This window comes from Haliotis asinina, chromosome 5 (assembly GCF_037392515.1).
Source record: "Haliotis asinina isolate JCU_RB_2024 chromosome 5, JCU_Hal_asi_v2, whole genome shotgun sequence".
Taxonomy (NCBI): Eukaryota; Metazoa; Mollusca; class Gastropoda; order Lepetellida; family Haliotidae; genus Haliotis; species Haliotis asinina.
This window is the reverse complement of record NC_090284.1, coordinates 10,661,022-10,683,919: the sequence shown is the minus strand read 5'-3', so window position 1 is coordinate 10,683,919 and position 22,898 is coordinate 10,661,022. Positions and strand designations below refer to the sequence as shown.

Genomic DNA, 22,898 nt, shown 5'->3' with positions numbered 1-22,898 from the left:
CCTCTTGCTCATACCTAACAAGCATAACAGGATGTGAATGAGTTGACTTTGACATCAGTTTTAGCAATATTCCAGCAACATCACAGCAGGTGGTGGGGCAAAACATCATGTGAAAATCTAGATTTGAACAAATTTACTAAAACAGTGCATGTGTGAGTGCGTTGGCTTTTATGCTGACTTTAGCAGTCACCACAAGACGAAGCTGATCATAAGCACAAGACTACATCACCGCCTCTAAACCAGGGTCCCGTTTCACAAAGCTCTCATAAGCTTAAGATCTCGTAACATTTCTCGTAATGATGGTATCTCCTATGTTACAGAATAGGAGGTATGGATAGTACGAGGAAACTTAATCTTAAGCTTATGAGAGCTTTGTGAAATGGGCCCCAGCATAACAGATGCTGAGGTCATATTTCTGAACTTGATTGATTTCCCCTACTCATCCCAATCACTGGTTCACTGGCCTATTTTCCATATTATTAGAATTGTTGACACAACAAACAATTCCTGTTATATTTTAAATTCTTACTTCTTCAGAGAAAATCAACACAAAATGAATTTGTGAAATTTTTGAAATATATTTGAGCAATAATATATATTTTTGTACCCTTTCTCCCAGTATATTTGCTTCAGTGTGAGAAAACTTTCCTAAAATCACTGATATAATTTGGGCAAATTTATGTATTGATACCTAAATTCAGATTTTACTGGTGCTTCAGGAAATAGTATTCATTTAATAGTTTTACAATCATAACTGAACCTCAAAGCATCTTCATTCATAATCAAAACTATGAGATTAAGCCTAAATGTGTTGTGTTCTTTGTATTCGTAAGAACTATAGTCACAACATCAGTCTGACACATTTACAGTTCACAAATTACTCAAGTGCCACCAGTTTCATATGATTAACATATCAATGATCCAAAATATAAAACATCTTGTTTATTTATACATCACTAAAATATGGACAGTTCTAATATAAATATATGGTTCACTTATTGCTTTAACCTAGTTGAGTAGATTGATGTTCATACTGTAGATCATTAGATTGTCTGGTCCAGACTATTACCATATAGCCAGAATATTGTTGAGTGCTAAACCCACTTACTCCTTCAAGTGATGGGTCTGCTGATGTTGTGTGAGTGAGGGACCAAATTGTGCAGAATCTTAAGCTTGACACTAAGAAGCATGAACCTAGGATTGAAGCTTAATACAATAGGGGGTTGATGCGCTACATCCTAATATCAGATTTTCATGATTAGACTCAAGAAGACAAAAAACATTATTGACCAAAGACTGTTCGTCTCCCCTCTCCGCCATCATTGATGATATTTATGCCATTTTGGGATGCAATGGTTGCTGTTTTTGGATGCTATGACTGCAGTTTTGTACCCTTGGCGATTGTTCTTGGGCGTTGTTGTGGATGATACGTAATTAGTTCTCCATTACACAGCGTCTGTTTCGGATTTAGAGGATATTGTTGCAGTTTTGGAAGTTTAGTTTCCTATGTTGGTGATTTTGTTTTGTTTTGGTGTACATGAGTTCTGTTTTGATGATTTGTTCACAGTTTGTAAGCCACGCTTGTAAGAAGTGGGTAACAGGATCAGGTAGTCAGGCTTACTGGCTTCGTTAACACATATCATGGTACAGTCAAGTCTCATTACTTCAACCTCCATTTATCTGACATTGGCTTTATCCAACGCTTTTGTTGGTACCAAATTGAATAAACATAATTTAGTCTCAAATATTTAGTCCGATATCTTTGTTAATCTGACAATTTGATGTGTAACGGATGATGTCGGATTAATGGGACTTGACTGTATCCCAGTTGCGTAGATCGATGCTAATGCGGCTGATCACTTGATTGTCTGTCCTGACTCAATTATTTACAGACCACTGCCATATGGCAAAGTATGGCGTAAATTCACTCACTGTTGTTTCTCTTAAAACAGGTTTGACTTTGTCAAGGCTTGTGTTTGAATTCTGAAGAGAGGGAGCATTTGGTGTTTAACAGTGGGTTTTCCATTGGAAGTTGAAGATAAAAGTGAGTGAGTGAGGTGGCTTAAATGTTGCTTTTAGCAATAACATGGTGGGCGACACCACAAATGGGATTCATTCATCGTATCCATTTGGGGAATCGAACTCGGCCCAAACTTCTCAAATGATCTAATTTGCCATATTCAGTTGTAACAACAATGGGAGATAACTCATTTGAACTTGCAACTAACATCTCAAAACCTGATATCAATTTTACAGCACATATTTTTATGTCAAACATTATCCAGTCTAAGTAAACTTATCCTCACTACTTTTCGTTACACTCCACCACTGAGTCTAACAAAACCTTATGGGAGGCCGCGTCAGGTAACCTTTGAGATTGACCAATCAGAACACAACTTACCAAATCGCAAAAGTGCACATTCGCACATCCCTGAACAATTCCGAATGCTATTTAGTGTACAATCGCTTCCGGGAGATGCACACGGCGTATGTACAGCCATGACAACGGTGAGTAAACAGTCGCTGAAAATAGTGTTTTTGACAATATTCAAGGATGTTATCTTGCGGAAATATTAGCTTATGGTAACCATACCCCAAAGCGTATATACTGCAGGTCAAATAACTGTGTTATATGCTGATTTTTGTTTGTGGACAGATCTGTGTTGGTGACCTGAATATTTTGAAAGTCCCTCCGATCCCTAAATAGTGAATGGACTGTCATTGGTTGCTCAAAGGTTACCTGACGCGACCTACTAGGTTTTGTTAGACTCAGTGGTGGAGTGTAACGAAATACACTGAGACGAAGTTTACTTAGACTGAAACATTATCAGGTGTCATTCCCGGGAAAGAGTGAAAAGAGTTTTATGCCACTTTAATCAACATTCCAGAACATCACCATTTGCATAACGGAAGTGGGCTTCACACATTTCATCCATGTGATGTACCAAGGCTTCCGGTGTTGGACCACTCCAGTATGTTGGAAGATTTCAGGATGTCAGAATGCTGTTTGGTGACAACTAGTTGTGAGGGTCCCATTCCAACCTCTCATCATCCTTCATTTATACCACTTGGTCAATGTTGACATCAAATTTAATGTTCATCTCTGACTCACATCAACATATATAGTTGGGATATTGCATTATGGGTACTTTAATACAGGCCTACCTAGTGGCACTATATGAGGGTAATAGGACAGGCAAAGGACCATTCAAAGGTCAGTATGAGTATGCCCATAAATGGTGCATCTATTAATTTACCACACGTAGTATAGAAATAAAGATGAAGGAAGGGAAAATGTAACACACATAAGAAAATGGAACTTTCATACAGGCCTACCTAGTGGCACTGTATATCTCATCAAAGGGTAACAGGACAGGCAAAGGACCATTCAAAGGCCAGTGTGAGTATGCCCATAAATAGTGCATCTATTAATTTACCACATGTAGTATCAGAAATAAAGATGAAGGAAGGAAAATGTAACACACATAAGAAAACAGAACCAGTGCTATGACAAAGAGTGATGACAACAGTTTACAGCCTTGCTGAGACTGCCATGTAATAACTGCACTCCTTCCTAAATCCATGCTGTCTGGAAATGCTGTAACTCTCAAATCCTCCATTGGCAAACAAGCTGAACTGGCCTGCTGAGCAGCCCGAAAAACCTGTATAGCCCCTTGTGTGCTTGTGTAGGTTTTAAAGCATACGGAGTTGTCCAAAAATAACATGGCAGACGTGTAAAATAGAGGGAAAATGGTGTATCAAATGATTACCACGTTAATGCAACCTTTCATTCTCACTGTGTACGTGTTAGCAAGTTAAAAACCCATGCAGTCTAGGATGTCGTCAGTTGTCGATATAAAATCACTAAGGCGTAACCAAAGACATCACAATGACTGCTCCGGTAAATACCAGGTTTATTTCACAGGAGACACATAATAATGTTAACGCCTAGTAAGTCATATCTCATATCTCACCTTCCGCATCTACTGGGGGGTCGACTGGCGAACTGACAGATTTTTCATCCATGTGTATGCAAGGTTCCAGTATATAACGTAGCACTTCGTACAGGTGTGTTCAGATAAAGGCACTGAGGAAGTGGTCGTCTGCTATTAACGCCGAGGATGATGGGTGCCAGAATGTGCAGCTTACGTAACGACTTTTTACATTTTGCAATCTTTTAATCGTTATTTGAATCGTGTTTTTTATAATATTTGTGAAGTGTTTTCTTTAATGGGTATAATTCATTCACTTTCAGAAACCTAACTACATATGGGATCGAAACTCCACAATGTAAATTTATTTGATCTATAAACAAATATAAAGCCGCGTTTGCTTATTAGGAAAATACTATAAATTTCATATATGACATATTTTTCGGTGATGAACCGCAAAATTTGAAATATACCACCCGTGTAGCATGTCGTTATTTGCGTTAACGTTTGTTTTCGTACAGCATGTACCAGCGTACTGCCCCTTTTCTTGGAGAAGCTCGCACCACTTACTATATTTATTATTTGCCCTCTTATCTTGCATTAATCTGAAATTGTAAACCAAAAGTTACTGTGTTCTGTAATCTGAATGGTTGAAAAACATGATTAAATAGTATTAGATTCCCGGAAACTGAAAGACTGTTCACTGCGTATTGACAGGTAAACAATTGTTTTGTTGTGTCATCAACAGTGGTGACGTCATTCAAATCATATTGTGACTTAAAGCACGGGAATATTTCATTTGAAACCTCCGGCTGACGACGCCGTCGGTTCCAAATGCATTCCCGTGCTTCAAATACTCAATAACACCCGGAAATTGGCCAACACATCATGTTTATCTCCTAAGTGAAAGAACCGACAGGAGGTCAATACGGAAGCTGGGGTGCAATACGGAGTTTAATCACGTCACCTGTATTCCACCCCTGTATTACCATCCTAAGTTTACACGGGTATATAATGAAAAGCATATATTATACTACCAGTGACTCACTTAATTAAAACACTCACTATATGTTGTGTATATACATATATGTGGTTAGATCGAAGACTGATTTCTCATCTAACTTGGGGGAACCAAATGCAAATGTGAGACTTCATGGGAGGAACTAAAGTTTGCTTATTTTCCAAATTCTATCACAACCGCGTGGACAAATACATACACGAAATACACACACCTTCTATGCTTACGTTTCTACACACAGTGCACGGTTTCAGTTCAGTTATATTCTCATTTTGTCGGATGAGCCATCATCATGTGAGGACAGATACGGTGATTTTGGTTAATGGCGCCATCATGCCCCGACAGCCGGATGATGTCTGTCCAGACCAGATCGTTACAGAATTCTGTCATCAGCTGTAATTTTGCTGGGTGTGGCGTTGTAATGTGGTGGCAATATAATAAGTGTCATAACTGTTATATAAGTCTCTTTCACTGCATTGACTAATACGACGGACGTATGTGTTTAGTTCACGTCGGTGCATTGTATAATGTCCCGTATAAACGTGAATTTTGCAATACAGGGTTCCGTTTCACAAAGCTCTCGTAAGCCTATGATCTCGTAGCATTAGTACCTCCTTTGCTGTAACACAAGAAGTAGGAATGCAAACGCTGACGACGCCGTCGGTTCCAAATGCATTCCCGTGCTTCAAATACCCAATAACACCCGGAAATTGGCCAACACATGATGTTTATCTCCTAATTGTAAAGTCACTATGTTCTGTAATCTGATTGGTTGAAAAACATGATCAAATGGGATTTGATTACCGGAAATTGCAAGACTATTCGCTGCGTATAAAAAGGTAGAAACATCGCAAACAATTGTTTTGTTGCGTCATCCGCAGTGGTGACGTCATTCAAATCATATTGTGACGTAAAGTCAGAATGGAACCAGATGAAACGGCCAGCTGATGACACTTCACCGCTGTACCCGTACTCGATGTGAACGAGTGCAGACAGTAAAACCCTTTAGTTTACTTTTTTGTTTACAGGAGATAAACATCATGTGTTGGCCAATGTCCAGGTGTTATTGAGTATTTGAAGCACGGGAATACACTTGGAACCGACGGCGTGAGCCGGAGGTTTCAAATGATATATTCCCGTAATTGAATGATGTCGCCACTGTTGATGACACAACAAAACAATTGTTTGCGATGTTTCTACGTGTCAGTACGCATTGAATAGTCTTGCAGTTTCCGGGGATCTAATACCATTTGATCATGTTTTTCAACCAATCAGATTACAGAACAGAGTAACTTTAGGTTTACAATACTGAATATGTACGCTCCCCATCCAAGTCTGAGATGCCTCGCCATGGTTTCGACTGAAAACGTTCTTTGTAAAATATACTAATCGCAAGGAAGCCCAGACCTATTGCATAAATACAGCATTCAAACATCATTGACAGCAGCGGAAAACACCCACATGCACAATTAAAATACATGTATTTGCAATCTTATATCAAAGACGTATATTCACAGGATTGGAAGCCTCAGGCTGTCAGTGGGGGCTTCCAATCTTGTGAATATACGTCTTTGCTTACATTAATCTGCTTGTGTTTCAACTGCACACAAATTTGAAGCTGTATGACTACTTGTAAATGATCGAGGCTGGACCTGACAATCCAGTTATTTTTATTGGAAGAAGGAACACGCTGTCGGGAACTAACGTGACACGCAAGTTACACTTGTGATCCTGACAAATATGACCATATTCCCAAATTACAACGAACGAGCGAGTTTAGTTTTACGTCACACTTAGCAATATTCCAGCTATATGGCGACGGTCTGTAAATAATCGAGTCTGGACCAGACAATCCAGTGATCAACAACATGAGCATCGATCTGCGCAATTGGGAACCGATGACATGTGTCAACCAAGTCAGCTAGTCTGACCACCCGATCCCGTTAGTCGCCTCTTACGACAAGCATAGTCACCTTTTATGGCAAGCATGGGTTCCCAAATTACAAATGTCCCTAAGAAAATGGAGTGGTTTGTACATCCGACAAAGTTAAATTCATAAGTATTCACTTTTAGAATGAATGCGTTTGTGGGGTGAACGCAGCACTTTGTTTACTGATGTTTAGGTGTTTAACGCGGCACTTGGCTATATCACAGCTGTATGGGTGTCAGTTGCGACCGTGTTTGAAATACCAGGTCGACCATAATCCTCGGCGTGCCAGCTATGACCGTCGGGTTAAGAGCAGGGCGTGTTTTGTCAAGTTAGGTTGTCCGTAGGCAAAGGCCGGACGATCAATAATGTTGGCACTGATCTAACTTTCTCCTTCAAACCACTTTGTTACATGGCATGATGTTCTGTCGGGCAGTGGATGGGTTCAGCACTGGCTACCGCAGAATCGCAACGTTGCACACATGCCGTTATGTTCAATATACATTTGTGATAACATCTGACACATCACTCATGTTCAGCTTCTGTCAGTCCATCTCATATCGGCACACACAACACAAAGACATAATTAAAAGATCATCTCTCTTTTATTGTCCTCTCTGGAGTTACATACAATCAAAGCATATCTCACTCTCAGATTTTTACACATCACGATCTGCCTCTCAAATATTTACAAAATATACATATACTATTTTAAAGTAATACTCTCTGTACAAAACGTAAGCAAAAAATCAAACTTCTCAATACAAATAAATATGCTTTATTGAGAAAATGCACCAAACTGCTACAGAGAAGCTTTTCAAATCGTGATCTTAACAGGATGTTGAATTAAATAAATGTTTATGTCACAAAACATTTCAATCTTCAAAATCAGAACTGATAGACCAAACCAAGCCTGAATGGGATACTTGGAAGAAATGTTGCAGAGTGCACCTTTTATTAAAGCAAAATGAACAAAAGTGTTACCTACATTTCCCACATTTTACTTACCTGTAAACAAATTTACATTCCCTCCCAACAAATTATTTCCTCAATACACTGTTTTGAAGAGTATAAACCCCTTGTTATTTTAGAATATACTTGGCAAAACAAGTGAGGGATATTGGTTATTTTTATGACTGATATGTTATCAGTATGTCAATGAATAAATACATCATTAATCATGATTTAAAAATTTACAAATATCCTTTTTTGTCCAGTATATGCGAATCCATATGTGAAGCCTTCACAAAGATTCTTCAAATCTGGCAATCTGATCCATTTTTCTGCTTTCTGCACAACCATGATTAGTTTTGAATTGCAAGCATGAAACATACCATAGTGAACAACATTTCACTTTCACTTTCACAACTAAGTGATGCAAGTGATGCAAGTTTTCTTAATGTAGTACAGTTTTTCAAAATATGCATTATCGGGAATCAAACCTAAGCATTACTTAATGTACTGGTAATGCCCCCTTGGCCAAGGTTTTACTAATGCTTCAATGAATAGCATATAAGGAACACAATTAATTTTTTAATTCATCCAATCCTCAAAACCAAATCCTCGCATCAGTTTTAAATTACAATGCCCCCAGGTTTTCATTAAATGTGTCAGCATTATAGTGACACCTACTATAACCTCAATCTTTTCACAATAGGTTTGTCATCAATCATGTCATATCACTTTTCTGGATATGGTAGCATCTATCTTTCCTTTTCTTTCCCTTCCTTATGTTTCTTGTGTTTCCTTTTCTTATGTTTATGCTTGTGCTTATGTTTGTGCTTATGTTTCTTATGTTTGCTTTTCTTATGCTTTTTATCTTCTCCATCTCTGTCCTTCTTCTTTGTTGGGCTGCTGTCATCATCTTCTTCGTCCTCATCATTTGATGAGTCATTACCACTGTCCTCTGCATTCTTAGCCTGATCCTCACCTGTTGATGCATTATCAGAATCAGTGTCAGCTTCATCATAATCTGGTTCAAATGTTGCCTCGTCAATCATAGATTCTTTACGATCAACAAGTTTGCCACTCTTCTCCGATTTCCCTTCTTTTTCAGAATCTTGTCCAACATCTTTTGTCCGATGTTCTGACCTCTCCTGACTAGCACCATGGGGCCTGGAGTCCCGACTCTCTTTACGTATCACCTCCCTGTCGCCCTTCCCTCCCCTACCCTGTTCTTCCTCTCTGCTGTCAGTCCTCTCCAACTGACGCCGATTTCTATCCCCACTTCCCTTATCATAATGAGTCCCTTCCCGCTTCCCAAGCCTGTCCTTAATACTTCCAACTGAACCATTTCTGGAACCCTTCCTGTCATCATCTGACCGCATTTGGGTAACACTAGACTTCCTATCCACCCTGCGATCCTCGCGATCCCTTCGGTCAGGCTTGGTTCTCAGATCACCCTTCTCTGCCTGAGATATTGTGATTTCTATTGATTTCTGTTTATTCATAACTTTACGGTCGTCATCATCAGATGCCTTTGGCTCATCCTCCAGATACACACGCCGATGTGGTTTTGATGCTACCGGTGCTGACACAGCAGAAGCTACAGAAGTTGGTCGCATTGGTTTCTGGGACAAAACCTTTTCAGCACTCTCAATGACTGATCTGGAGAAACAAGATAAAAGTTCTGCTAGCCAATTTCACATAGTTAAAAACTGCTTTGAAAAGTATGTCAGTCACCTTATGTTATATTATATATCATATAGTGTATCAGCTTGATGTGAAGGAAAGCCCAAAGCTTTGACTGGGGGTTATATATTAGTTTTTTTTTCAACTTTGGCAGAGACAAACCTGAATCAGGGTCAACCTAGATTCAAACCCATTGTCAGAAGACAAGGCAGATTGTGTCCTGTTATTTAGAACATGTTTCTAAACTCAATGTTAACAGAACACTGTTCCCTAATCTTTCTGTCTTACCACTCAAAACAGCAGCAATGAAGCACCAAGGCACATCTTTTTTGGGTACATAGATCAATTCTGCCATATTATCACTTAGTGAACATATCTTCAAGACACTTCTCACTTTAAACTCAGGCAACCACCTTTTCATTTACTTCTTACTTTCAACTTTGCTAGCACCCCTTCCATACAAAGGGGAGCTGGCAAAGATGAAATTCTAAGTGTGCAAAAAGTACATACTTTGGTAAGGGCTTCCTTTCATTGCTTCGCTTGACCTTCCTGGCTGGACTAGCTGAGTGTTCTTCGTAGTCTTCCCTCTCCCACTTGGACAGCTCAACAACAGGCACTGTCTCCTCATCTCTGGGTGACTTTCGTTCGGTGGACAACTGCTGCTCACTCCAAGAATCATTCACATCTTCATCCAGTTTCATCCGTTTGGCTGGACTTTCAAGGTCCTCTTCTGGTATGTCCTCCGTGATGTCTGGTGTCATTCTCTTCTTCTTCATTTTCTCTGCTGATCCGTCAGACTTGCCATTTCCTTCCGACTCTGGCCCAGATGATGGCTTTGGCAATTTCTTTTTCTTGGTTTTAACTCTTAATTTACCTGGCATATTGTCCGATTGATTTCCACTGTCAGTTCCAGGCTTCTCTGTTTTTATTTTCCTAGGTTTCTCAGTATCAGGTTTCTCTTTAGCTGAGCCCGTTCTCTCTGGCCTTTTCACCACCTTTGTCTTTAAAGTACCTATTTTCTTGCTCACAGATGTTTCATTTTCAGACTTGCTCTTTTCAGATTTCTTGGGTACTGGTTCTTTCTGACTCTTACTACTCTCTCTACTATTTGATTTTTCAGGATCCTCTGGAATAGAGGCTTCAATTTTGATTTCAATAAGATTACTTTTTTTGGTTCTGTTTTGTCCAGCTACTGCTGAATCACTGTCAGATCCATCTTTCCAAGGCTTCTTTTTAATCTTTTTAACCTCCTTCTGATCAATACTTTTTTGACGAGCATCCTTCTCTTTCCTAACAACATCCTTCTTTGCCTTGCCATCTGCATTCTCCTTATTATCTTTTCCATCTTTCTTATCCTTCTTCTCATCCCTTTTTCCCTTGTCCCTTGTTTTTCTATTCAAATCACGGCGCTTATCAGTTGACTTACCATCCTGAGAACTGTCATCTCGTTTATTAAATTCCTGAGATCGATTACCTTTCTTGACATCTTGCTGATCCTGGTTTTCAAACTCCAGATTTCCATAGTCTGGATTCCTTTCTCTCCTGAAATCAGGATTTCTCATGTTGCGTCTGCCCCTTCCCCCCCTTGCTGGACTCCTACCCCTCCTGCGTGGAGACTTGGCCCGTGGGTCGCGAGTCATGTTACCCATATAGCCACCTCCATCATAATTTGGCATTCCTCCTGGAGGTGGACCCATACCAAACCTGAAGAATTCATTATAGTTCTCTTCGTATGGTCGATGATTAAAGCTGAAAAAATAACACACACAAAAACATAAAATCATGTTTTGAGTGAGTCCATGAAAAGGTTTTCAAACATGACAACAAATAAAAACATAACGATCACAAATCTCCCACCCCCCTTGCTTTTAGCAATATTCCAGCAATATCAAGGTAGGGAGATACCAGAAATGGGCTTCACACGTTGTACCCATGTAAGGGATCGAACCTGGATTTTCGGCATGACAAGCGGATGCTTTGAGATACTTTAAACATTTGGCTACCTGATTCTTGACAAAACAAGACCTCTACCAAACTTTGCGCTTCAGAGGAAACGAAATACTATTACAGGTTGTTCAATCTGACCTGATTAAGTGAATACTAATGCATTGCATGACCGTGTCACAACTGGTTGGGTCTATCATTGTAAAGGGGCACGCCTTTGTCGGGTGATTGATGACATGTCTGAGCAGTCGACACCAAGTCAGTATTTGATGTCTCAGTGTCGAGAAATCGTCAGCAATATGCTAACTTTCTTTAAACAACTAGCAGCAGATGGCTTAATGTTTCCTATTCAGGCTTTTAGGCAGCAAGCTCCCCTATTTAATGAAGTTAACTTGACCAGCTGCTTGTGCTGTCTGACCTCCCATGTCATGCATATGTAGAGTAGCTCAAGTCAAGCTGAACAACCTGTAACATTTATCAGCCCAAAAGGCATGGCTAAGTCCCATCACTGGCTTAGGTGTATTGTGCATGACTTTTCATGTCAACACTAAATACATGGTAGAGTGCAAACTTTATTAACTATCAATATATCAATGTACTCACTTATTATAATATGGATCAGGTGGCATTCCTCGGTCAGCATAAGGGTTGTAGCCATATCTGTCTGGTAGTGATGGTGGTGGCGAGAATCGCCTCATGGGAAGTCCCATCAATGGCGGAGGTCCAGTCTCTCCTGGGGGTGGAGGAGGAGCCTCTGGTTCTCTGTAATTACGGAATGGTGGAGGGGACCAGCGATTGCGACCCACAGGAAGTCTTCTTGGTGAGGTCCTAATGGGTGACCGTGGACGTGATGCCGATCGAGATCTGCGATAATATGGAGAGCGACGCCTATATGGACTCCTTGAACGAGATCTGGAATATCGTGGAGAGCGTGAGAACGATCGAGATCTTGATCTTGTATAAGATCTGTATCTTGGGCGAGAACGTGACCTTGATCTAGTCCTTGACCTGGTATATGGTCTTGATCTTGGACTCCTGGTCCTTGATCGAGGTGATCTTGTTCGAGATCTTAAACGAGGAGACCGAGACCGAGACCGCCTTGGACTTCTGGTCCTAGACCGAGTCCTCGATCTAAGTCTGCTCCGCAAAGATCTGGATCTTGAACGTCTTAGTGACCTTGATCTGGACCGCGACAACTTCCTATTTCTGGACCTTGATCGTGATCTGGATCTTGACCTGGACCGAACCCAAGATTTTGACCGGGACCTCGAGTGGGATCTTCTGATTTTTCTTGCAATACTTCTAGATCTTGAACGTGATCTGGATTTTGATTTTGTTCTGAAATAAATATGCACTGATATGAAGCCAAATACATCTTCAAGATTAGAACGAAATTAGTTGGGAAATGTTTTGTTTTAGTTGTTCTTTAACACCACACTAGTAGTAGTCTGACCATCTGACCAGAGTATCTAGTCACTGCTATTGTGACAACTATCAACACCATCCTAGTACAACACAATCAACCAAGTCACCAAGTTGGGGACTCCTCACTGTGCTAACAAACAGAAACAAAATTTATCATGTCGCATGGCGTTGAAAGTAATGCAGCCTTGTCAAAGGGAGGAAACTGAAAACACAATCAATCCTTTAAAAATTACAACTGTTTATTAACATGACAAAGGCATAGCAAGGCGGTAACACTTTGATGCTCATATTCAGTAATAATAACAACAGAGGCCTGACCAGATCTGACATTTCTGTTAAGTTGGTAATATTGCCTATATTCACCTGGACTTTGATCTGCTAATTTTCCTTCTCCTCTGATCTTTGCTATATGCCAGCAACTCCTGGGTAAAGTCATCCATCATGTCACGGCGAGGTCTTGGGGCTGCCACAGGCCTGAAACAAACAAAACTTTCTGTGTAGTATCAGTCAAAATAACATAAATCTTCTAACACTTGTCCCTGACAGTCTGAATGACTGGGATAAATAGACAACAGGCCAGTTTGGAATAGTAATCAGAACGTATTTAGCCACAAACTGAAGCATTTACTTCCAGTAAGTGAACAAATTTAACTCCTTTTAATGAGGACCGTTCTGACATATATACTGGCAATGTTTTCTCAGTACAAAATGGAATTTCTGAATGGAACATTTTCGGACATTTCTTTGTTTGTGAGTTCACACTGAGGAAGAACAAGTTCAGCACAGATACTTACAAACTTTGCTGCAGGAGTCTGGCCTTCTCCTTGTAGAACTCAGCCTCTGAGAGGGGCTTCAATGGAGGAGGGAAGCTAGGGGGTATTCCTGACGAGGGGTAAACATTTGGGGGGAACCCTCCTGATGAGTGGCCCAGGACTGGGATAGGGGCTGGTGGGGGTCCTGTCAAAACATACAACACATTTGAAAATTTGAGTAATGCACATGCAATGCATAAAAAGAAAACAGTCAAGAATACACTCAGAGAAATCATCCCTTGCTTGGAGAAACTTGCACTCAGTATATCTCATGTATGTTTCAATTAACACAAGAGCATAATGTCATCAATATCCCTATCAATGGTAATACACCCTTCATGAAGTTGTGATTATTAAGGTTTGTTAGTTCTACTCCAGAGAGGAGCACTGTCACCAAATTCAGTTGATGCCCAAACTGTGGCCATGAGAAAGCCAGAAATAATTTTATTCAGAAATCCACAAAAAACCCAAAGGCACTTTTACACCACAAGACCTATCTTTGTGTCAAGCTTGTTGAAGCAGTGTTGAAGCAGTGTTGAGCACGGATGCGCAGACAGTCCATTTTAATACCCCCTGCATTGTGTGGGATTAAAATTTAAAAAGGAATATTCCATGACTCTGAAGCACTGAGGATGTCGAACAAACATAAGTTTGTTTGTTTATCACTGTGAAAGGCAGTCAAATACCAAGCAATCACTTTCACATTCTGGACATGGCTAACAATGTCACCTGTTCTTAAAGCATAAAACTCTTTAAAAAAATTGTTTCTACATGGATATTTTTCTCATTTTGTCCTTACTATATTTGGAGCATCAAAGGAACATAACTTGACATTTGACCAAAAAAAGTACTAGAATTTGTACTTTACTAAGAAAGTGAAATCCCAAACATGACATGTGTTGCATTTGCCCACTTTCTAAATGGCATCATGTAATCATAGCTTTCGGCTGTGGGAGCCGTGCCAACTTACACTCATCAGAGGGGTACACAAAGTACGCAGTCTAGACCACCAGTTGTCAGACTTTCATTTTTGTGGAAGTTGCGGTGGCTGAGGAGGTTAGGCATCCGACTTTGTGTGTTGGCGATTAGGTGCCCGACCCTGAAGGTGCGGGTTCAAATCTCGGATGGGACTCAACCAAAAAAAAGTACTAGAATTTGTACTTTACTAAGAAAGAGAAATCCCAAATATGACATATGTTGCATTTGACCACTTTCTAAATGGCATCGTGTAATCACAGTGTGGCAGATCACTATTAATTAAATTGGCAACATTGAAACTAACCTGTTGGAGGTATCCTCGGTGGCATCCCAAACCCTGGGGGAGGGACATTCATAGATGGGGGTGGTGCAGGATGGCCAGGATGACCAGGGAAGGGTGGGAAGGGGGTGGGTTCACTTTTCACTGGAGGGATATGGGTAAGGGGGCCTGGAGGGCCAGCTGTTGCTTCCCTGGGGAGGGGTTGATGATCATAGTTGCCTCTGTGGTAGTTGTCCTTCCTTGAAAAGCTGTGACACATAAGGAAGGTTGTCACCAAACAATATTGTGATGTTCGATTAGATGTGACATAACATGGTTTCATAACATTAGGACAGAGGGAGTTCATGAAACTAACATCACTTCAACCAATATTTTAGCAAAATCATCTGTCAGTCTTATCTGCTCTCCTAACTGATATTGTTTCGTTAGGAAAATATCATCAATAATCTTACTCTAACAAATATTTGTGTTTATAAGTAAAACGGCTATGATGGTTGTAAAAACATTATGGTAATAGAAATAATTGTCCTAAATAGTATACTAGTGTCCATGAATAACTCACTGGTCTGGTCTGTCATGTCGGTTATATTTTCTGTCCCTGTCGTCTCTACCATCATAATGCCTGCCCCTCCTGTGACTGGTACCACGATCAAAATCGTTGCTGGTATCTGATGCTGTGAAACAGATTTGAGGAAATGTTGCAAACTATTCCACATTACATAATACAAATGTTACAAGGAGTTGCGTTTAAAGCATCCACTAGACAGAAGTCGATGAGGGTCAGCCACCCAGAAACTCATCTAAATGAGTGGTCCACGAATAGGCATGAATTTTACCAAAAATTAAAAAAAGTAAAATATAATCCTGTGTTTTAAACACATGTTATCTTGCCGTGGAAATAAAGCCACAGCATTTACGTATTTCTAACTTTGGAAAAAACACAATCCCCGGGACTGACCAAGAAACAAATTTAAGGGTAATCTGAGATGTTACTAAGTCTATGCTATTAGGTTTCTGTCACCACCACTTTCGGAAGCTCCGAACAATTCTAATGAGCTTAGAAATCCAAATCCAGGCCACTATAAATGATCCTTACCTGTCAGCTGTATGGAGTTACCAATTCTGGTTCCCACAACCTGCACTGCCATACCCTGCAACACATAAACATAATTAGAGTGATCAAGGCAATTCAACACTCATTCTTAGATGGTAGTTATATCATCAATTCAAAAAGAGTTTTCCCGAGAGTTTCAATGTTTGCTTACCCGAGGTTCATCATCAGACGCAGCAGACTGGGAATTCTCATCTCTGGTGGGAGTAGATGGGTGCTCACCAGGTGACAGACTGGATAAAAAATCATTAAATTACAGTTTCTGAAAGTGTGACAACAGCTCAATGAAACACCTCAGAAAACAAAACATACTACTTCTTGCACATTAAGTGTAGTGGGGTAGTCAAGTGGTTAAAGGGTTAGCTTGTCACATCAAAGATCCGAGTTCAATTCCCCATATGTGTACAATGTGTGAAGTCCATTTCTGGTTTCCTCCACCGTGATGTTGCTGGAATATTGCTTTTTGTAGCATAAAACTGGACTCACTCAACTGTTTTTCACAAAAGCTTGAATACTAATATAACCCAATTTTTCATGTGTGTTATGTGAAATTGTGTTACTTCTTATCTATATGTGTATGTGGAGGATCACAAATTTTTGGTTAAATGTGATATTATTAAAATCTAAATATTTTAGATATTTAAATACTTACCTTACCATAGGTCTTATGCATATTACCTCAAGCTTCGCTAGAAGAGATCAGACAGTCGTTGATTCGCCATTCCCTAGATGGCTACCTCATGTAATCTACGAATGTAGTCACGGAAGTGACGTGATCTCCCCACTCGCGCAAGCGCGAACAATCCAAAAATCACTTTTACTGGCAACAGGAAGGTCCGAAGAGTCCAGAGTGGGGAGGAGCATCCAGCGTTGGGAGGGAGTCACCGCCCTATGGTAAGGTAAGTATTTAAATATCTAAAATATTTAGATTTTAATAAATTTTTAACTTACCTTACCATAGGTCTTATGCATATGGCTTCGACAGATGGATGGTGGTGTGGACTCCAGAGGACCATCCCTCAGCAACCAGTGCACATGCATTAGGAGAACCTGGGAGACCCATGTCAACAGTCACAGGACAAACCTGGAAGCAGGACAAAGAGTAACCCTAGGGAACTCCAAAGAAAAAACCGACGCACCCTGAAGGTGAGGTTAATCTTAAGACCAACGGTAAGAAACAGTGTTATTACCTAAAGGGCGGCCGGCCGGGTAAGTTGCTGGGCAACCACCAACGGACTGTAGTCCCTCCATGTCCTCAACTGCCAAGTCCCCCAGGTAGTGGGAAGCGAAGACAGTAGACCACTTCCAAAAGCAGCCTTCCATAGTTCGTGGCACTGTGCAATTACTATGGAGGGCCAAGGTAGATGCCAACGCTCTGATCTCGTGTGGGTTGTTCGCCACCGGATGAGGTAGATGCTTGGCATCAAAAACCGTCAGGATCGTAGATCGAAGCCATAAGTCGACTGTGTTCCTGTTCACCTCCCCTTGCAGGTAGTCGAAAGTGGGATGAACATTCTTTTACGGGAACGTCTCTTAGAAGCCAACTTCCGGATGTAACATCTGAGGGCTCGAACGAGACACAGTCGCACCTCCTCTAAGGCATGTTGTCCCAAGACTGAAGATGCAGGAGGAATGGAGAACAGCCTGTCTGGCTGTCCAGGAAGCTGATTCTTGGCCACAAAATCCCATAGGAGACCCAAGGAGGCTTGTCCATGCCTTGACTGCTCAAAGCGAACATGTGTGACGTCCAGGGCATGAATTTCACTAACTCTAGCCGCAGTAGCCAACGCTAGAAGGAAGACCGTCTTTTAGACGAAATACATGAAGGAGGCTTCCTCTCATACGGCTCATACAGAGGTCCTCTAAGATGTTGTAGGACGATGTTGAGGTCCCAAGCTGGAGGATGAAGCTTAACTTTCTGGTCCTCCAATTTGAAAGGCTTGAGTAGCGCAATAAGCTGTGGTATCTTGGAAATCTGTTTATCCGCTTTAATCGCCAAGAAGGAGTTCAAAGCCGACAGATAAGTCCCCAAAGTACTGCCTCTAAGATGCTTGCAGTTATGCAGGAACAGGAGGAAGTTCGCTAAAAAACTGTGGAGAAGCTGTCATAGGATCTTGCGGTCTTGAACACAAAAACTCTCCAATGAGCGTCACTTGTCGTCATATAAGGACCTAGCGGACATACGATGCACACAAGCTAGGACGCTTGCCACTCACTAGCCCTTAACTCTCAATGCCTTCTGCAGATGACCCAACCGTGAAGATGAAATCTCAGCGGGTCCAGATGAAGCTGCCGACTGTGCGAATGTCAAAGCAGACGTAACTAATCTGGAAGCTGGTACGACTCTCTGCTGGTGAGAAGACGCAGGTCGGGGAAGCATGGCCTGGCTGGCCACCAAGGCGCGACCAAAGGCAGTCGCAGGTTCTGAGTCTGCTTGACCTTGGTCACCACTTCTGTGAGAAGGGCTGATGGTGGAAATGAGTAAGCGTCCAGACCTTCCCACGACAGGGACATCACATCAATCGTCCACGCCTGCAGGTCCACTGAGTGGAAATCCTGTGCTCCGGGGCGATTAACTTCGCCACTTGAGATGAGTACCCCTTGGCCCTCAAGACTTCACAGATGGTCCAGGCACAAAGATGAAATTGCGGCGGATCCAGGTGCAGTGTCCGATTGTGAGGATGGTACAGCAATTGGTCCCACTCTAGAAGCTGATTATATGAAAGTGTTTCGACACACAATATTCTCTGTTGGTGAAATACGTAGGGGGCGAGATAAGGCGTCTGCCATGAAGATGCAGGCTCCTGGTATGAGAGATACTTTTATTTGGAGGATCTGACTCGACCACGTCGAAGGGTAGAAACGACAAGAAGTGTAGTAGAGGTCGAGGCCTCCTTGACCCTTGATTACCAAGAAGGCTACCATAGAGTTGTCCGTAAGGATCATCAGTAGCTTGTCTCTCGGTGCTGTCAACCAATGATAGACATGCATCACCGCTTTCATCTTCAACTGGGTGATGTGAAGAGATAGATCTCCACTCTTCCAGAATCCTGCTGCAACCTCCTTGACTAGATAGGCACTCCTCCTTGACTAGATAGGCACTCAATCCTTGGAGAGACGTGTCTACCTAAAGATGGTTGTTGAATGACGGCTCAAATGTGTAAGTTCCTACGCAAACATTGACCAGCGCGTCTACCACGGGTGTGGTGTCGAGACGTCCAATGTCGTAAACCTGTCTTGAAATCATGATCCCTGTCATAGACGTAATAGTGGACGTCTACGTCTGATCATATCCTGAGGTGAAGTGAGCAAATCGAGTAGACATTATCACTGACACAGTGACAACGGGCAGAGTACAGCTTGTGTATAACATCGCCTTGAACTTTGACTCCCGAACCTGGGACGGCGATGTGATGAATTAAATCCCGCGGAGTTAGATCCTCAAGTCATCCAAGCTGACTTAACAGCCTGATAATGAAGTCCATCTCTCTCAAGAAAAGCTTGTATGCCGTGAAGAATGCGTCATTATTTGACTTCAGAACGACCACGCTGTTTATTATGAATGTGTTGACATTTCAATGAAGTCTATTTAAAGCTGGCTGTCTGTCCGATCAGAAACTGCCATACATCGCTGCATGCCTCCTGACAGGCAGCGTTCAGACTAATGTTAGAGGATCTCTATGCCGACTAGAGGCATCCAATGCTGCTGTAGACTGCTAGTCTAGAGTGTAAACGACATCTTCCCATCGTAAAATGACTGTAAGTCACTGCAGACAACTTGCTAACACTAGAATAAAACAACACATTCTGCGCAGGGCGTTGTCCCTCGATGACCAATCAGATAGTAGATGTAACGACCCTGGGATCCTTTGCAGGGCGTTGTCTCTCGGGGACCAATCAAAATGTAGACGTGACGTCACCGGTGTAGCACATAACTGATCATCATGAAATCTTGTAAACGGTGTTTCCTTGCTAGCCTGTAGGCTTGACCGTAACCATGCTGTTTGGCGAGCACGTGTGTAAATGAGTAAAGCATGCGAAAACTGTTCCGCCGCTTGAAACTGAAGTAGACAATAGCTTTCCAGGTAGATGTGTTGGCAATTTTTCCCCGAGGATAAATGCCGTCCTCTCTTGTAATCACGAGGTGTAGTTAGACGTGGCACTTAGTTGTTGTCTCGAAGAATCTTCGTGACCAAATGAGTAAAGCAAGTGAAAGAAAACTTTCTCCGCTTGAGGCTTATGTAGACAAACTGTAACGTAAGGATCTTCGAGGATGCGACCAGTCCCTCCAAAGGACACCCAGTCTCCCGCCTACCGGCATAGGAATACCTGGTAAGGTGATTGATCCTCGAGGCGTTGTCTTCAGACCAGTCCATCGCCGCCGCCGATGTAGCTGACGCCAGCGCAGAAAACGGCTTAAACATTTGCTTGAGTTCAGTCTTCAATGCCACCCGCTTAGAATCCTGCACTCTGTAAGAGTGCTGCGAGGAGCCCAATAACTGCTACAGAGATTCACCCAGGACAGCCACGCTGTTTGCGAAAACCAGGCTGTGTATCTTGTAATCTGACTTCCTGGACTTACACGCTTGAAATTCGGATTAGATGACAATTTCGCAAAGACCGCATTTAACAACAGCGGGATGAGTAGCTCCGGCGATAAATGAATTGCTGCAAGGTTGCTGGAATCAACCGAAGGCGAAGGGCAGTCCACTCGAAGACAACTGATAAGGGTAGTTAAGTGCCATCACCGTCGCCGTCGTCTCCTGCCTCCTCGTCGAAGTCCGGGCAAAAAAATCTGTTCCTCCCGGTCCTCCCAGGACACGGGATTCGAATCACGCCACAGTGTAGAAGACGAAGTCGATGCATGAGCAGCAGATTCCTTGGACGGGATTCAAGGTGGTTCCGGCTACCGCAAACGCCGAGATCTGGAGGAGCACCGAGGTGATATGGACTGGGATTGCAAGCAACGTCTTCACCTGGTAGTAAAGCGAGAGTCCTCATTCAAAAGGGCGACGCGGGGACCGTGAGCTTGACCGAGAGCGCCGACAAAGACTACTGTGGAGGGTACAGGATCACCAACTCCCAGGGAACCTGGAGCGTGATCTGCGCCGAGATCGCCCTTCATCCAACTGTCGTGCAAAACCTCTTCCCTGGACAACGTATGCAACACCCTGGGTGTACGGTAAGGCGCAGGCGCTGGCGCTGGCACAGGGTCCGGCGTCGGCATAGGCGCTGGTGTCGGGATAAGCGCTGACGTCCGGATAGGCACTGGTGTAAGCACAGGCGATGGTGTAGACATAAACGCTGGTGACGGGATAAGCGCTGACGTCAGGATAGGCGCTGGCGCAGGCATAGGTGCTGGAGTAAGTACAGGCGATGGTGTAGACATAAACGCTGGTGTCGGGATAGGCGCTGACGTAGGCATAGGCGCTGGCGCAGGCATAGGTGCTGGCGGAAGCACAGGCGATGGTGTAGACATAAACGCTGGTGTCGGGATAGGCGCTGACGTAGGTATAGGCACTGGCGTAAGCACAGGCGCTGGTGTCGGCATAGGTGCTGGTGTCGGGATAGACGCTGGCATCGCAGCAGCACCGGGCGTCAGCAGGGAGCGCAGGGACCTCTGGACTTCCGGATGAGACAAGGCATCTGGATGAAAACAGATCCACGATGTAATCCAGGCGAGGTGGTTCCGGGGCATACAGCATACAGCCTTCCATAGTTCGTGGCACTGTGCAATTACTATGGAGGGCCAAGGTAGATGCCAACGCTCTGATCTCGTGTGGGTTGTTCGCCACCGGATGAGGTAGATGCTTGGCATCAAAAACCGTCAGGATCGTAGATCGAAGCCATAAGTCGACTGTGTTCCTGTTCACCTCCCCTTGCAGGTAGTCGAAAGTGGGATGAACATTCTTTTACGGGAACGTCTCTTAGAAGCCAACTTCCGGATGTAACATCTGAGGGCTCGAACGAGACACAGTCGCACCTCCTCTAAGGCATGTTGTCCCAAGACTGAAGATGCAGGAGGAATGGAGAACAGCCTGTCTGGCTGTCCAGGAAGCTGATTCTTGGCCACAAAATCCCATAGGAGACCCAAGGAGGCTTGTCCATGCCTTGACTGCTCAAAGCGAACATGTGTGACGTCCAGGGCATGAATTTCACTAACTCTAGCCGCAGTAGCCAACGCTAGAAGGAAGACCGTCTTTTAGACGAAATACATGAAGGAGGCTTCCTCTCATACGGCTCATACAGAGGTCCTCTAAGATGTTGTAGGACGATGTTGAGGTCCCAAGCTGGAGGATGAAGCTTAACTTTCTGGTCCTCCAATTTGAAAGGCTTGAGTAGCGCAATAAGCTGTGGTATCTTGGAAATCTGTTTATCCGCTTTAATCGCCAAGAAGGAGTTCAAAGCCGACAGATAAGTCCCCAAAGTACTGCCTCTAAGATGCTTGCAGTTATGCAGGAACAGGAGGAAGTTCGCTAAAAAACTGTGGAGAAGCTGTCATAGGATCTTGCGGTCTTGAACACAAAAACTCTCCAATGAGCGTCACTTGTCGTCATATAAGGACCTAGCGGACATACGATGCACACAAGCTAGGACGCTTGCCACTCACTAGCCCTTAACTCTCAATGCCTTCTGCAGATGACCCAACCGTGAAGATGAAATCTCAGCGGGTCCAGATGAAGCTGCCGACTGTGCGGATGTCAAAGCAGACGTAACTAATCTGGAAGCTGGTACGACTCTCTGCTGGTGAGAAGACGCAGGTCGGGGAAGCATGGCCTGGCTGGCCACCAAGGCGCGACCAAAGGCAGTCGCAGGTTCTGAGTCTGCTTGACCTTGGTC

The 22,898-nt window shown here is 42.8% G+C and overlaps 1 protein-coding gene across 1 annotated transcript in view; it reads right to left on the bottom strand.

The window, feature by feature from the left end:
* Positions 1-7,463: 7,463 nt before the first annotated feature.
* Positions 7,464-22,898, bottom strand: part of LOC137284170 (E3 ubiquitin-protein ligase RBBP6-like) — a 32,372-nt gene continuing 16,937 nt past the window's right edge. Inside the window, exons 10-18 of the mRNA XM_067815889.1 lie at positions 16,213-16,291; positions 16,044-16,098; positions 15,510-15,621; positions 14,972-15,195; positions 13,672-13,834; positions 13,241-13,351; positions 12,056-12,790; positions 10,019-11,257; positions 7,464-9,484 (exon numbers count right to left, since the gene is read on the bottom strand). Coding sequence (XP_067671990.1) covers positions 8,581-9,484; positions 10,019-11,257; positions 12,056-12,790; positions 13,241-13,351; positions 13,672-13,834; positions 14,972-15,195; positions 15,510-15,621; positions 16,044-16,098; positions 16,213-16,291 — 3,622 coding nt within the window. The 3' untranslated portion in view covers positions 7,464-8,580. The remainder of the gene's footprint in view (positions 9,485-10,018; positions 11,258-12,055; positions 12,791-13,240; positions 13,352-13,671; positions 13,835-14,971; positions 15,196-15,509; positions 15,622-16,043; positions 16,099-16,212; positions 16,292-22,898) is intronic.